Source organism: Hippocampus zosterae, chromosome 1 (assembly GCF_025434085.1).
Source record: "Hippocampus zosterae strain Florida chromosome 1, ASM2543408v3, whole genome shotgun sequence".
Lineage (NCBI taxonomy): Eukaryota > Metazoa > Chordata > Actinopteri > Syngnathiformes > Syngnathidae > Hippocampus > Hippocampus zosterae.
The window spans coordinates 13,740,495-13,757,500 of NC_067451.1; the positions used below are offsets into that span (position 1 = coordinate 13,740,495).

The 17,006-nt window shown below is 42.4% G+C and overlaps 1 protein-coding gene across 3 annotated transcripts in view; it reads right to left on the reverse strand.

Moving 5' to 3' along the window:
• The window catches only part of tenm1 (teneurin transmembrane protein 1), a 203,797-nt gene that overhangs the window by 27,098 nt on the left and 159,693 nt on the right, over positions 1 to 17,006 (reverse strand). For all 3 annotated transcript variants that reach the window (XM_052057442.1, XM_052057450.1, XM_052057432.1), the window contains 5 exons: positions 9,271 to 9,425; positions 6,382 to 6,465; positions 5,286 to 5,480; positions 3,013 to 3,100; positions 817 to 1,013 (listed from right to left, as the gene is read on the reverse strand). In XM_052057442.1, coding sequence (XP_051913402.1) covers positions 817 to 1,013; positions 3,013 to 3,100; positions 5,286 to 5,480; positions 6,382 to 6,465; positions 9,271 to 9,425 — 719 coding nt within the window. The remainder of the gene's footprint in view (positions 1 to 816; positions 1,014 to 3,012; positions 3,101 to 5,285; positions 5,481 to 6,381; positions 6,466 to 9,270; positions 9,426 to 17,006) is intronic.

Sequence of the window (17,006 nt, forward strand, 5' to 3'; positions counted from 1 at the left end):
ATGCTACTTGTGACAGAAGAAGACATTTTCTCAATTGCAGTTTGTCTGTTATCAAAGCAGGTGAAAAAAAAAAAAAAAAGACCGTGTTGCAAGAGAAACATTTTAGATTCGGTCAACCAGTATAACTGGTTAGTTATATTAGTTAACTAGCAGCCGATCTTGACTGCTATGGTTATGGATATGTTTGGTTAAATGCCTGCAGCTTTTTGAAGATTATAATATCCATCCATCCATCCATTTTCTGATCCGCTTTATCCTCACAAGGGCTGCTGGAAGCTATCCGAGCTGTCTTTGGACAGTAGGCGGGGGACACCCTGAACCGGTTGGCAGCCAATCACAGGGAACACACAGATGAACAACCATCCATGCTCACACTCACACCTTGGGACAATTTGAATTGTGAAGTGCCATGCATGTTTTTGGAATGCGGGAGGAAACTGGTGAACCCGGAGAAAAACCATGCAGGCACAGGGAGAACATGCAAACTCCACACAGGGAGGCCGGAGCTGGAATCGAACCGGATACCGTTGCACTGTGAGGTCGACGCACAAACCATCGCTCGCGGGGCCGCCTCAGATTATAATATATTTATAATGCATATATTTTTTACACAACTAAAAAATCCTGGGGTCAAATTGACACCAAAGAACACTGATGTGTACAACATGACCCCCCCCCCCCCCCCCCCCCCAGATAGCAAGACAGTTAAGCCCATAAAATAACTTATTCAAAACAAAAATAAGAGTGTAAAAAAAAAAAAGCACAATAGCATGATTGCTTGACACGCTTTATCCACCCAAATTAGAGACCATGTACCTGGCTGAAAAGATAGAGTTCTTGGTCGAGTGGAGAGCTGATCTCCACCAATCCAGCCGGGCCAGGCTGGGGCTGGTTGGGGCTGACAGCTCGGATCCGAATGTTCCCTAGATCAGCGATGTACAGTGTGCCATTGGGACCAACGGCCAGAGAGGAGGGAGCTTTGAGTCGGGCGTCACGAGCGTAGCCGCCGTCACCTCATAAATGATACAAAATTTGGAGTTAGCACCACGTTGTCACATTAAGTTACAAACCACCCTCATAAGTACACATTCTTTTGACAAGTAAACGTGCATCCGAGATAGCAAATAACATTTCATGGAGTGCTCAAAGCAGGACTTGGACTCCACTAGCTCCTCAATGGACTGGATCAGATCAGCATGATACTGACTCAATAGATTCACATGTTGTGGTAGCACAGCAGGATAAGCGCTTGGTGAAGCCCTTTAAATGTAGCCAGCAGGAAGCACAGAGCCTCTGGCAGGCCAGCGTAGCCACTGGGATGGCGGTTTAGCTTTTAACAGCATACGGTACCTATACAGCTTTCTTGTGAGTATTTTATGGATGCATGCTGGCGCTCAAAGACAGAGACTTGTGTGAGTGGTGAGGACATGGAAAACGAAAAGCGTCTGAAGAGTGTAATCATCAGTTAACAGCAAGACCTGATTGAAAATATGCAAAGCAAATCTCAAGAAAAAAAAGAACTGTTACGGCTCATTGGTTTGTGACATGAGAGAGACTTCCCTTTGCTTTGAAAAGGGATGGGGGGGGGGGGGCGGCTGACAGCTTTTTGTGAGCTGAATTAAATGATAAAATCACATCCTCTGACACTTACAATGGATAGCCAGGCCTAAGTGACAAAAAAACATCTGCTTATTTGTTGGGTCCTTTTCTCAACCTTTTATTAGATATCCGCTGCCCTGCAATGATGTGCCACCCAGTTTAAAACCTTCATCTGTTACAGCGGAAGAGCTTTTCGTTCGCCAGCCATAAAATGATTGGATTCGAAAGGCTTTTGTTGTGCAGGTTTCCAATGGTATTCAGGTGAAGGTCTTTGCAAAGGACATGAAGCGCATGAATACAAATACAACTCTTGCACAAACATACAGTATGAACACTTGTATTGCCAAGACAGGTTCAATTTTAACGCACCTTTAAATCTCCCTTTTTGATCACGTTCACACATTAAGGTCATTGTCGTTGGTCAAAGTTCAACGTCCATGTGAATTAATTAAGAACGGCTGAGCAAAGACAAACTACATGCACAATGGAAAAAGGACAACATGTCTTCAAGTGAAATACAGTAATTCCTTCGTGCTTCACCTTTTGCGGCTTCGGTGCTTTGTTGATTTTTACAAACTACTGAATTCATAATGAAATGTCATCAAAAAATAAAAATGAAAAAAATATATATACAGCCATTATCGGCAGGCCTATTGCGGAAAGGCTAATGTGCGAGAGAGAAGGTTTTCCTGCATGCCAAACAAAGAGATTAGGTGACTCAGAGGCTTTGTACATGATGTACATGCCACGGGCACTCATACAAGGCGTGTGAGTCGTTCCCGGTGCAACATTGACTGATGAGAGCACGAGCGGATTAATCCTGTGAGCTGATTGGCTGCGCATCATCGCAGCCTTTGCCAGCACATTCCGTTGTTGTGTCTCTTGAGGCTCCTATCTATGTCGGTATCTTAGTGATGAATTCGCATTTTGTTTCGGCAATAATTTGCTGTGCTCCAAACACTTGCCGCCGCCGTTCTATGTGTGTGATAGCACGTAAGCCCGCTCGTTACGGTCCCCATTAACTGAGAAAAACAAGGGATGCATATAACTTGAACATTGAGCTGAAAGAAGTAATCAAACCACTTGATGACTTCAGTTTCAGCTTGACATCAAGCTTTTAGGATGTAATGTACTTTTAAACCAGGCCAAGAGCTCATTTGAGTCCAGATACCATACATGCTTTTCTTAAGACTGGAATCCTATTATTCATGATCTAATATGGTGACAATATGATGGCGGCATTCACATTACATAAGGATGTGGCTCTGGTGTGTGTGTGTGTGTGTGTGTGTGTGTGTGTGTGTATGTGTGTGTGTGTGTGTGTGTGTGTGTGTGTGTGTGTGTGTGTGTGTGTGTGTGTGTGTGTGTGTGTGTGTGTGTGTGTGTGCGTGTGCTAAGTGCCAGATAACCTACCAGAGAAGCAGTCACAGTTGGGGTCTATCTTGCAGTCACAGTCTGTAGGAGCGCCACAGATAACTGAAATCTCCCCGTTGGTTGACACCTGCGCAGTGTTCAATAATCCATGTCACGCAAGGCAACAAAACAGACCAATACCGACGCTAACGTGCATAACCGTGTTCAATAAGTCTGCGTATTTCAAACAACTCGGCTCTATGTTTGAATGTAAATGCCACAGTTATTAAACGATACATGCGCTCATCAATCCTCATCCTCAACAACATTAAAAATATAAATATAGGTCATATTTTTATGCATGGTTACCAGAAAACCATGATGATATATTTTTACGAAACATTGAATTGATGATATCAAGCGGTAAACGTATGAAAAAAAGTCGATCATGATACCTTTAAATTGCTTTTTTAAATTTTTTTTGGTGATACAGTTAAATTGTTGAGCTGATTCTATTCAAAACAGTATTAGCATCATTTGAAACAACTGCAAGCAGGTCTGTTTTTTATCCAGTACACGGATGAAAATTAAACAGGATTATTTGTTGCCACGCACATTCGGTGCTCGATTTAGGCCTTGAACTTACAAGAGTTTCATCAGGTGTTTGTTTCAACGAGACAGAGCTGATTTCAAATGCCTTGGGACTTGACTATGATCAAGGCTTCAAAACTATGCCCTCCACATGGAACAGGAGCTCTCAATTTATGCTTGTCACGATTTGCTCGCTGTCTGTTCTGTGAGTGCGCTGAGAAGAAACATCCTGTGATCGTACAGACTAGTGCATCTGTGCGGGAGGCAAATTGAGTGCTTTGGATGAGCTGCGCAAACGGATTCAAACAGCAAGGAAAGGTATGAGTGGTTGCATGTGGCATACAATTCCTGCTAGCACACTCTATGCGCCCTGCGATTGTCTGGTGACCAGTTCAGGGTGTACCCTGCCTATCACCACACGTTAGCTGTGTTTGACTGCATCTCATTTGTGACTCAAATGAAGACAAGCGCTATAGAAAATGGATGGACAGACTTTTGTTGCCACGGAACTGTACAGAGGGCTTTCGAATAGTTTTATTTTCAAATCCTCTGTTGGTAAGAAAGATACAATTGTGCATTGTTCTTATATTGGCTCTAATCAGACTGCCCTGATGAATTGGGCAATAAGTGTACACCTTATTGAATTTGGAATGCATTTTTACTCAGGAGGAACCATTTCCCGCACGTCAACTGCTGCACCATGGCGAAAACTGGGATGTTTATGAGGCAATGAGTAAAGGTTACATACATTTAAATTGGCTTGTTTTGTTAAAATCGATCGCTGAAATGCGTCCTTACAGAAAGAAGCACCCTCGTGAGCCATGGATGTTCAGTCTTCATTGCATATGAATATCCGTTGAATGCGTGGGGTTGGCCAGCTCATTATTTTATTTATTGCCTCGTTCACGGCTTAGGACCTTGAAGAAGGCGTTTGTGAAGATGATGTAGGGCGGACGTTTGCTTTCATGACGTATTAAAGGACTTCTTGCACTGTGGTTGCTCGGCATGAAGTGCGTGGCTGCCTCTGGCTCCGTGTTTATATTCCGTGTATATACCATTTTAATCAAGTCAGATGGGACCGTCTCCAGCACACTCGCGACCCCAGTTAGAATAAGTTGTGGAGAAAATGGATGGATTTTCTGGGATGTGGAAAGAGCTGCAAAACAAGATCTGCATGAGAGAGTCAATGTTGCCTGGTATTTGTTGGCTCAAATACCCCTACCCCCGAAGGTCCATCCATCCATCCATTTATTTCCGATCCGCTTATCCCTACAAAGGTCGCGAGGGGTGCTGGAGCCTATCTCAGCCATCTTTGGCCAGTAGGTGGTACACTCTGAACTGGTTGCCAGCCAATCGCAGGGCAAAAACCCGAAAGTAAATTGATACAATGAGTGAAAGGCAACGGAATTAACACTATTTATTGTGTGACCGATGAGGAAGATGTGCTCTTCCCCAAAGATACTCTTTGCCACTTGACTCAGTGACCTGGGACGATTGATTGATCCCACCAGGCCGTATCGTTGTTGGTGCTGGTGCTTAACTTTCAGGAAGTGTTCAGATGTAGGAAAACAGCATTAGAGCAGAAAGCGTGAAAATGAAATGCTGGATTGTTTTTCACCTTAATGACTTCTCAGCCTGAGCATTATAGCAATACTTTGGATGAGAAACTTGACTAAAAAGCTTTGTGTGGTTTGTAACAGGGCTGTTAATGAATGAATTGATTGTTTAATTGATGATGTGACCTGCTGAATGCGATTGATGCGCCTCTCATCAGTCTCAGCAATGTACAGGGTGCCCAAGTGTGACACGGCGATGGCTTTGGCTGCTTCCAAAGTGGCCCGAACTGCAGCTCGGCTCATTAGATGGTGGTCAATACCTGGCACCTGGCAGTGGATGGGACGGCCGGCGACAATACGCACCTGAAGAGTCTCTGATACCTAAAAACAAACACATTCATGTGTGAACCATAAAAAGGAGGAGGATAAAATATACCTTTCAGCTTCTATCTGGCAAAATGAAAAAGTATACGCCCCCTTTATCACAGCAAAATGACCCTTCAATGTGCACAATCATTTATTATTGTCAATCAGCTTGCATGTAACACATTTAGGTCAAACGGGGGAATTGTGTATGTGCGTGTGTGTGTGTGTGTGTGTGTGCGTGTGTGCGCGCGCGCACGAATGGGGAAGTGACGGCGCTGTGGACGCCCACCCCCACTCCCCCCATTCACACATGTAATAATGAAAGGTTACGGTGAGTGCTGAATGACATGGGGGAGAGGCAACTTTGTGCACTGAAATGCTCAAATGGGGGCAACACGACCCCAGACATGCAAAATTCGACTTGAACATATAGTTATGCCCATTTTAACACTGAGTGCATTTGCACCAGATTGCCAAAATAGGGCCCTCAGATATTCACAGCCATAGTTGACATTTTACCATGTCAATGTGGTGTGATATTCATTTCAAGATCATCTTGTTTGACACGATTTCAGTTTCTACATGAAAAATAATCTACTTTTGGCTGGCATGTTTTTTTATTTTTTACATCAAAGTGAGTGACAAACAAAAGAACAGCTTCAAGAATGACAGCTATATGGTGTTTCTTCAGCAGTGAGCAAGATTTACACTTCATTTTACATTACTTTTATCATTTAGAGGGTACAGATAAAGCGACAACAAAGCAGTTTGCTAGAAATCATATTTTCCTCTCCAGCAAACAGAATCAGCATCTCCCAGAAAAGCACACAGATGCAGGGGAACGAGGTGTAGAATAAAATCATTGGCGGTTTGCTCTACAACGTATTTATGTGTATATATGCGTGTGTGGGCCTACCTGTAACACAATGTTGTTGTCTAGGATGAAGAGGGAGTTGTCCAGAGGGTTTATCGCCAAGTCTGTTGGCCACTCCAGACGAACCTACACACAGAACATATCGTCGATGTTTTTTCATATTTAAGCATGAATACAAAAAGCCTTGGCAGTGGCACTGAGGACGAACAAGTGTCAGTTACAGGTGATATGAACATCTACATAATCACATAGCATTTGGCCGTCTGGCCCTTCATGCACATGCAAAGGTCAGCTCAGCATCAGGCAGGGAGCATTTCCTGTGCTTATTGAAAAGCCACAACTGCTCGTTTCAACAGTGATCCAAATGTCAGCCAATAACCGTGATCGCCACATTCTGAAATACCGCACCTTGCTTACTAGCACTGTGGGGGTCAGAGACATACAAAGCGATACTGGAGCCACCCACATTGCTGTCCCCCCCGCACAGGCAAACACAATAAAACACAAACTGGAGGCTTTGTCTGAGGAGATTTGTCGAAGGCGGAAGAGAGGTGATGGATGACGCTGGAGTGGGATTGGTAAATAAATGGATCATGTTAAATTGCCACTGACATGTCCAATTATAGGCTCTGTCAAATGGGAAAGAAGAGATTTCAGTCTGAAATCCCATCTTAATGGGTGGAGAAATTAATCAAGCAAGGCTCATCCTGTCTTGAGACAAAAGGCGACACACACCAGATCTCAGCTCACGATGCTGAACTTTTCAGTAACGGCAAGGCAAATGCTGATGAATACTGCATACAAAGAATCTGGCCTGAACAATTTCTGTCAAAGAGAGCTCAAAACTTGGTGAAAGCATTTCAGCGTTGTTATAAAAAGTCAGTGCCCGTGCTCAGAACAAAGGTTTTGACCTCTTTATGAGCCACAAATTCAAAATTCTTTTAACATAAAACCTGATGCTGTGACTGACTTTAGTTGAAGAAAAAGTAAAAAGACAATGATTAGAAGTGTAAACTCTCGCTCTGTTTCATGAGGAACGAAAGAGGTTTTTGGAAATAGAAATCAAGTTTTGTCTCCACAGATGAATAACTTAAGTGTCTGTCAATAGTTGACTCTGGAGTGCTTTCTCAGTCAGCTTTTGGGCTAAAGAACAAAAAGTCCAATTATTCATGGCCCATAAATCACACAATCTGCAATTCTCGGTTTTGATTGATACTCTCGGAGATACAGTACATCAATCTATAATGTTGACAAATGTGTTTAAGAGTGTCCTTTGTTCAATATGAATCTATAGGATCATGATGCATTTTCTTTTGACAGAATAAAATTTCCATAGTTTTTTTTTTTTTTTTACAGAAGTAAGTGTTATTTCTGCCCAAAGTCCAAGGACAGTGTAAATAATGATGTTTCACAAATGTCTCAATTTTGTCATTCATTCATTTTCCGAACCGCTTTATCCCCACTAGGGTCGCGGGGGTTGCTGGATCCTATCCCAGATGTCTTCGGGCAGTAGGCGGGGGACACCCTGAATCGGTAGCCAGCCAATCGCAGGGCACACAGAGACGAACAACCATCCACACTCACACTCATATCTAGGGACAATTTAGAGTGTTCAATCAGCCGGAGTACCCGGAGGAAACCCACACAGGCCCGGGGAGAACATGCAAACTCCACACAGGGAGGCCAGAACTAGAATTGAACCTGATACCTCGGAATTGTGAAGCCGACGTGCTAACCACCGGACTACCGGGCCGCCTGTCTCAATTTTGTTTAAGTATTCTTTTTTTTTTTTAAATCATGTTGGCAGAGGTTGGTCAGCAGCACATCGAGCAGCTTGTGGGTTGTCCACAAGTACTCTTTACACAATTTTCCTGAAGTTGTGAGTAAGAAAAAGAAAAACGAACAAGCAAAAAACCCCAACAATATAATTTTCATGATGCACACCTTCTTAAATATGATAAAACTGCACTGCTACCACAGCAAAAAAATAAAATAAAATAAATAACCACTGGACTTTTAGACTACGCTTCACAAAACATGAAGTGGTTTAATTCAAAAGTCAGTTTGACTTTGCACAAAACTCATGCCAACAATCTGCTGTTTATTTGGCATAAATTAGCCTGGTCGTGTTTGTCAACTCAAACAGCTACAGAAGTTTCGATCAATATTGCTGGCAGTTTGAGGTCAGTGCAGTTTACAAGCGAAAAGGCAGATGGAGTGTGATGACGGTCAGATGTGCTGCAGAGGATGATGTCTAACAGGAGGATTGAACTGGCCTCTTTAAAGACATGCAATTGCGTCTCTGGAGAGTCACCTGGCCTGAACAGTCATGCACACACTCAGGCACGTACAACTCTTTAGGCATGTGTGTGTGTGTGTGTGTGTGTGCGCGCGTGTGTTTGTGCACAGAACCCACTTCATCTATAATTCATCCGCAGCTCTAATAGGCCTGACATAAGTCAACAGCGTGATCTGAAGGTTGGCTGATCAAATTAGATGCCTTTGGTTTTCACCAAGGCGGCACGGTGGTCGACTGGTCAGCACAACTGCCTCACAGTACGGAGGTCATGGGTTCAAATGCGGCCCCAGCCTTCTTATGAGCAGTTTACATCTTCTACCCGTGCCTTTGTGGATTTTCTCTCTCTGTTTCCTCCCACATTCCATCAACAAGCACGTGAACTTGCTTGAATGCTCTCAATGAAGTCTGATTATGAGTGTGAATGGTTGTTTGTCTATGTGCGCCCTGCGATTAGCTGGCAACCTGTTCAGGGTGTCCCCCAACCTACTGCCCGAAGACAGCTGGGATCGGTTCCAGTAACCCCCTTCGACCCTTGTGAGCATAAAGCGGATCAAAATATGGATGGATGGATACACACACACACACACACACACACACACACGTGCTGCAAAGCATAAACGTTTGGAGTTTACCTGGCTGATGTCCATGCGCGCATCACAGCTTAGGGGTTGCGTTGACATCAGTCCATTGGAGCCAATGACAGTGGACAGGAAACCCCTTTCATTAATCTTCTGAATGGTGGTGCCATCAACAAAGTAGACCACACCCTTTTTATCCACTGCAATACCTGGTGGGTGAGAAAGCAAGGCCAAATTAGCTTTGAAGCTTATAAGAAAATGAGGATATGAAAGCACATATCAAAAAGGAGGAAAAAGGTGGGGAGTGATTGAGACATGATGGGTGAAGTCAAGAGATGATTGGACTTGGAAGCAGCATCCAATTCAGTTAGACATTCAGCTCAGCTAGTGACTGTCTTATCAAACGCGCTGCACTGCAGAAATGTAATTATGCTTTCATCCCTGAGACCACTAAAGGGATTAGAACAATACAACTGGAGGAAGAGCTTATTTGTCGCATTAGATTCAAGCAGGGTGCTTCAGTGAACTTTTGACATTTGATGCCTGCAAATTTACATGACAAATGTTCACCCACGAAGTTTGCACACGTGTTTTTCACACAACAACAATAAATGTGTTTGTGGTGTGTGTGCGCGCATAAATGTGTGCTTTTGCTATGACCCGTCTACACTTGAACTGTCCTTGCAGTCAAACACTGCGGTAGGAAATGAGAGCGAGGTAAATCGAGGTACGAAAGGTCACGGCACGATGACTCATCTGTAATGGATGAGGAGCGACCTTCCCACAAGACCCCCACCTCCTCCTACCTCATCTTCGTACACAAAATGGGCCCTTTGACTCAACTCCTCAGCAATATTCCACGCCTCACCCCTCAGCTCTCATTCCGCGCCTTCACCGTGATTGCTTTCACTCTACATCGGCAACAATCAGCCATATTTCAGAGTTCTTTGGCACTGTCTGCAATGTATGCTGACCTCTGCTAAGCCACTTAAAAACACATTTGGTTTATGGTTTATCATTAAGTTAAGGCAAGTGTTGATCCGCATCCCTTTATCAAGCTCATCCCTCAAAGGACTTCACAGAGATATTACATTTTTAGATTGAACAAAGTTATAATCAATCACATAATTAGGCGCGCAAAAGAGTGAAAGAATGTAAAGAGCACGCTTCAGGCGGTGCACCAACTCTGCTGCTCCTGTATGAAGGAACAAATAGAACAGTGAGACCGTATTTGAAAAGACATATATTCCTTGCATCATATCTTAATAAAATGATGACAAAATAAAAATCCTGAATCTATCGATTCCTCTACACATCTTCCATGGCCCATCGCTGCAGAAAATGTATTTAGATTTAGATAAGCCATTAACCATTAGATTGCTATTAACATCCATTAATCAAAACAATTTTAATTATGATTTTGTCAATTTGTTTATGAATCGTATTTTAAAAAAAGGACTTTGAAATTCCATCCCTATCTTAAAAAAACAGGAACCATTTCAAATTGACAGGACAGTAAATGCAAAACCACAAATTCATTAATTAAGATTGGCTTACTGGTTTGGTCCATGACATGTTACAGGCAAAAAAAAAAAAAGTTTTTGGATACATTGTTTTTATACAATGACTTTCCTCGATTAGAGTAAAACATACTCTACGAAATTTACTAAAATTAACAAAAATTTCAGAATATTTTTCAAGGATTTGGAAATTGAGCGAAATCAATTAATGGACTATCACCAATAATTATCAATTAATTTGAAAATCAATCAGTTGTCAAGTAATCATTGAACCGATAATTTCCAGTCAGTCCCCTTGACCAAGGCTTTTAAAATGATTCAGGATTCAGTCTCCAGGCAAAATACAGTTGAATTATAAAGCATTTAGTGTCTCAGCTTTTGTACAGTCTTGCTCAGCACGTTCACTGGCGTTACCTGTGCGTGTGTACCTCCTCCTTGTGTTCTTTGTAAAATGTTTTTGTTCATTTGTGTCAATTAATATAATTTTCCAAATCTTCATTTCCCTTAATTGGGTAATCTTCCTGGTCCATGCCTCCATAACAATTCTGTTGTGCTGTCCTATGATTACAACACTTTTAAAAGAAAATGCTCCTTCCATTTCAAACCTTGTCAAATATGATCAAGCGGGATTCACATTTATCCTCCTTTTTGCACTCGACAACAGCGTTGTAAAGATCCCGTTCAAAGTGTGCATGCTTACGATGAAAACATTGCATGGCCGTGACAATACATTCAAGCTCTGCAACTGTGAACTGACCCGACGGGTTGTAAATTGTGCAGGTGGAGAGGGGACATGGGCACACAGGGCCAGGGTCAGTGTGTTTCCTCCAGAGGCCAGGAGGTGAACTGAAGGAGCTCTTCCTCCTGGCACCTTCATCTTCTGTCTGACACAGACTGATTAAACCAGCCACAGAGCCTCATACAAGCATCCCGCACTTTAATAGCCTCAACCCACCAAACCACACTGACCCAATATGCTTCCATACACACATCTTCTAAACCTACTTTTGTCTTTTGTTTTTCGGTATTTCACAAGTGGATCAAATCAGTGGCCTCTGACCAGTCAGTAATGTCAAGGCTCTACTTTTTCTTCTCATCCTTCCATTCTTACTGACTGTGCCATTTCCTCTTTTCACCTGGCATTATGTGAAAGAAACGTCTCAACCGAGTGCGCAGCATCAGCTTGCTCACATCGACATGTCTGAACATTCTCCTTGCTGTATATGTAATTCACAGATCTATCGATTCCAATGTTTCCGTTCACTTTCGCTACGTTCCACATATAGCACGTCTTCTTCAAACAGCCAGAGCTCATAAATCCTGCACAAGGACAGTACAAGGAAGCCGGGATTGTGGCTCAGGATCTCACTCCCTCCGGTGTCCTTGCATATTACTCTTTCTTGCGTGTATGGGACTAAATAAATTCCTTCTCAAGTCTTTGTGTGCATCTTCTGATACACTTGGACACTGAGTAATGACAATATTTGATGATTATTTCTGTGTCTGTAAAATGTATTGAAGCTAATTGGTCCGAGGTGCGTGTAGTTCGTGGCACAATGGATACATAACTCGTCTCACTACAGATCAGAAGACCCCAGGTTCGACTCCTGACTAGCTTGTGTGAATTTGGGTGGCCCGATTAGCGTGTCATCCTCAAAATGCAGAGGTACCGGGTTCTATTCCAACTCCGGCCTCCCTGTGTGAAGTTTGCATGTTCTTCCCATCCCCGTGTCGGATTTCTCCGGAGCTGGAATTGAATTGTTTCCTCCCACATTCCAAAAACATGCAGGCTGATCAAACACTCTAAATTGTCCCGAGGTGTGAGTGTGAGCGTGGATTGTTGTTCGTCTGTGTGTGCCCTGCGATTGGCTGGCAACCAGTTCAGGTACTGCCCGAAGCCGGCTGCGGTAGGCTCCAGCACGCCCTACCACCCCTGTGAGGATAAAGCGGATCGGAAAATAGATGGATGGTCTGAGATGCAGGTTGTTAAAACTGCCACAGATTAGTGAGTAAAGGCTGTATTTCCTTCGAGGTAAAGATAAAGCTATGTAAAAGGGATTTACATCCCCTTCGTACAGCCAATGGATTATCACAAAACATCAAAAGATTTGCCACATCTCCCGCAGAAGACCTGGCAGAAATTATTCTGATGTTTAGAGGCTGGCTGCAGAAATAATTGAGATATAGCAGACATCAACTCAAGGAGGAGGGGGAAAATTTGGCAAAAATGAACTGGATTCTATCGTCAAAGAAAAGGCGATCACGGTGAACTGACCTCGGTAAAACAGCTCAGATTGAGGTGGGGAAATGCAGCCAAAGCGCGAGAGAGAGGAAGTTTCCAGAGGAAGGGAAGAGGCAGAGATGACGGTGGGACAAAAGGACGTGATGAGAAATAGCTTCAATTAAGCAAGACGAGCCAGTCGTTCTCAATCAAAACATTTCGTTTTTTTTTCCAAAAGTCCTTGTCCAAAGACTACCCGTGATAACGCACCCTGCGGCACGTCAATACAAGCTAATCTGACAAATGCCACAGAGAGGGGTTTTAGTAAGGCATCAGTGTTGATTACAGCTATTTGCAGAGAGTGAGCCACAGGAGATTACTGGGCAAACGGAATGGAAGTTTGGATGGTGAGAAATTAAATGAAGGGAGAATGGTGACAGTAATTATAAAATATGTTTCGAATTATATATTTTACAATGCAGTAATAGCTCACAGCCTGCAGTAGCATATAGTAAAATCAAGATGTGGTGTGTGTGTGAGGTGAATACTAAGTGCAGCAGGGTTAACAATGTCAGCGGCGATGTTTCCTTTCTATTTTGAGCTCTTCGTGCCTTTAGATACAAAAACACACGGCAAGAGCAATTCTACAAGTCCTTTGTCGGGTTATCACATACCAAAACAATGACTTGTCTGCAGCATTATGACAAAGGAGATCAATGTAAATGAAGGAGAAAAACATACATGTCACACATCTGGGTTACATGCAGTCGAGCACGACAAAAACATGAAGAACCAATAAAAGATGTATATAGCCAATGAAGCTTTTGTTGTGTTTGTACCTGGGATAGCCATCAATTGTATTCAATGCCACATTAAATCATTTTATTGTTTAACCAGTAATGCGCACCTTCAGATACAATGAATCCATGTGCTAGTCAGAGCTAATAAATCAATGTCTAATTTTATTCAGCAAAAACAGTTGAGACCACTTTACGCACACACACACAAAAATCTTATCCCCAAACAACCCCTTGTAGCTGGGGCACCTCAACAGAGACATATGAGGAACACCAGCTTCTAGAAGCTGGCACTGAGTGTGGCCCCCTTCGGCCTAAATATTCATCTTCCACTGTCCATCACTAAAAATGTAGTTTCTAAGGTCGTCTTGATACAACTAAAACAGATTTGACCCAGAGGTAACAGAAGAGAAAACTGCAACTAATACAACAACTAAATGGCCCATATTTGCAAGTAATATTTATTTTTTATTTTTTTGCAATTGCAATATTTCACAACATTGTGAAACAGCAGGTGCATGATAATTTCACAGTGCCATGCTGCCACTGCAATAGTTTGTCATTCCGCCCGCCTGCCCATTTTCCCCTTCTCAGTACATGTTAATTACATGGATTGAAATATTATTACAGCATCTAAATGATGTTGATTATGAGCCACGATGCCTTTGTGCAAAGTGTGATTGACAAGAGAATGTTGACAGATGGACAGTACCACCTGCACCCTCTCATTTTGTCCAAATAATAGTTTGTCTGCGCTTCCCAAGCCTGCATCTTGTTCTGATTACTTGATATGTCCATAGCAGATCCATTCTAGTAGACTGGCACGCATGCGCTCAGCATAGAAATGGGCGCATCGTCACTTTCGTGCCGGGGTTGGGGTCAGGGTATTTGTGAATTTGGTAGACATGCTGCGGGTTTAATGGGCATTTCTGCCTCGACCCCCAGCACATCTGCAAATGCAGTTACAAAAAGTAGACAAAATGTTAGTCTGGGTAAAAGGAGGTCTATTTTGCCAAGCAGGTGGTGTAACGCGATTTTGATGTCTTTGATCGAGGCCCCGGCAAACAAATTTGGCGCTGCGCCGATGTGCGCGATCAACGTCATGATATTTCACTCAGGAATCATTGTAGAAATCAGTTGGATGTATTATAATCATCATCTTTAAAAATATTTTAATAGCACCCTCCGGATGGCCTACAGGTAGTCGGCATTCACAGCGCCTCCATTTTGCCTTTGTTGCAAAATGCAATGATTACAGACACAGTTGATAGTTATATTCTTGTATGATCATTACATAAATATAGATGGATTTATATATTAATTTGTTTATTTTGCCCATCTTTAGTCACAGCAGTTACATGAGAGCGTGCAGTGGATCTATCTCATGGGCTTATCTTACGTGCATAATGCTGCATTATTGCTAAACGACTGCAGATACTTTCAAACATCACTTTAAGGTGTGAAACACAAACCTATAAGATGCAGCCTTGCACTGTACTCATCTGTGTGCATGAGTGTAAGGGTGTGATTCATTGTACAGCGTCAAGAACACTTATGAACCACAGGACAAGCAAAGCAAGTCTTGTTGCCAAGCCACTGAATATTCCCTGTCAAAATTATTTCACCAATCAATAGAAGTTCACCACACGTGTGGCTGTTCATCTTTGGTGGGTCTTTCGAGAGCAATCATAATTTATGCTAAGTCTCATTAACTGTTAATCAAAGCTACTTAGAACAGACGCTGAATTTGTAATTCAGTCTGAATCAAACACTGTAGCTTTTTCTAATTATCACCGACGATAGGTTTGTCATTGTGTTAGCCTGTAATTATCATTAAAAGATGTTATTTTCAAATGAGTAGTTACCACAGACATATGTACGGTGACACCACAAATGAGGGAGGATTTTGAAAGAATTGCATGCGATATTTTACACCCACAAACATTTTTGGGTGTGTGAAACATAGGCCTTGGCAGTAATTCCCTTCTTTCATAATAAAAAAAGGAGATTCAGCAATCACAAAGGCAGCAGACAAACTCAATTATAAAAGCAATTGAAATTCTTTGGACTCTCGAATGCTCCATGAAAAGCTGAGGAGGTAGGCTCAGTGCAGTGTCTGCAGATTATTTCACACTGTTTGGAACATCAAACAAACACAGGGAGGGCTCACAAAAGAGGCTCTTCACCAAACACGCCATCACAACAAGAGATGCTCTGCACTGGTAGAGGAGAGGATATCATCAAATTGGGGCAAACAAATGTTTTCATAACAAAAACGGTGGGATTAAGAATGGTAGCTCTTTATGCAAATAATCTTATTTGTTTCTTTTTTGAATTGTATTTGTTTCTACTGAGATTCAGCGGCAAATCGAGAACCTTTCTTTACAACCACTTAAGTCCCCAAACTACGGCACACGGGCACATTTGACCCGGCCCTCTAACCCTCCTGTTGTCCTCGGGTCAAAATGACCCTTCACTGTGTTAAAAACGCCCCCAAAAAACCCTAAATGATAATTTTTTAACTTGAAATTTGATGACTTTTCCTAGATTGTCCCCAACTGCAGACAAATTGAAATGTTGTTTTTATTCACATTTCCATGGAAGCTGTACAAAAAAAAGTAAAGTTTACACACCATAGAATGTTTCAGTATTTTAGTTGTGTCTCAGATCAATTAGCAGAACACGTGAACAAGACGGTAGCAGACATAAACAAGACAAGATAGGTGGCGTTCTCGTAGATGGCAGAACTTTTTTTTGTGGATTTCAAGGGGCTATAAAGAGAGAGAGTTGTTTCGTTATTATTTATTTCCTGTTTTTTTTCTGTGAAGAACTCAGAGAGGGTTATTTAGGTATTATTTATTTCATTAATAGTGTTATTATTTGTTTCCTGACTTTTTTTTTCCTGTAAAGAACCTTGAAAGGGTTATTTGGTTATGTGTGGCTTTCTGGGAAACAATAATTTTTTTAAGCTCCCCTACATTCGTTGATGTTACAAACTGACACTGGCCCCCCATCAGAGAAGGGAAACGTTATGTGGCCCTCACAGGAAAAAGTTTGGGGACCCCTGACTTAAGGCTTTGCGTCTACATTTTGACAGTGAAGGTGCTCCTTTGGACAAAGCATATATAGCGTCTACGAGCGATCATGGCACCCAAGTAACATCCGCTGTCTCTCTCGACCCATTCCTGTTACCACATTTGACCTCAATACAAAGTTACATCTACGACCCTCCTCCCCCAACTAATGCAGGTG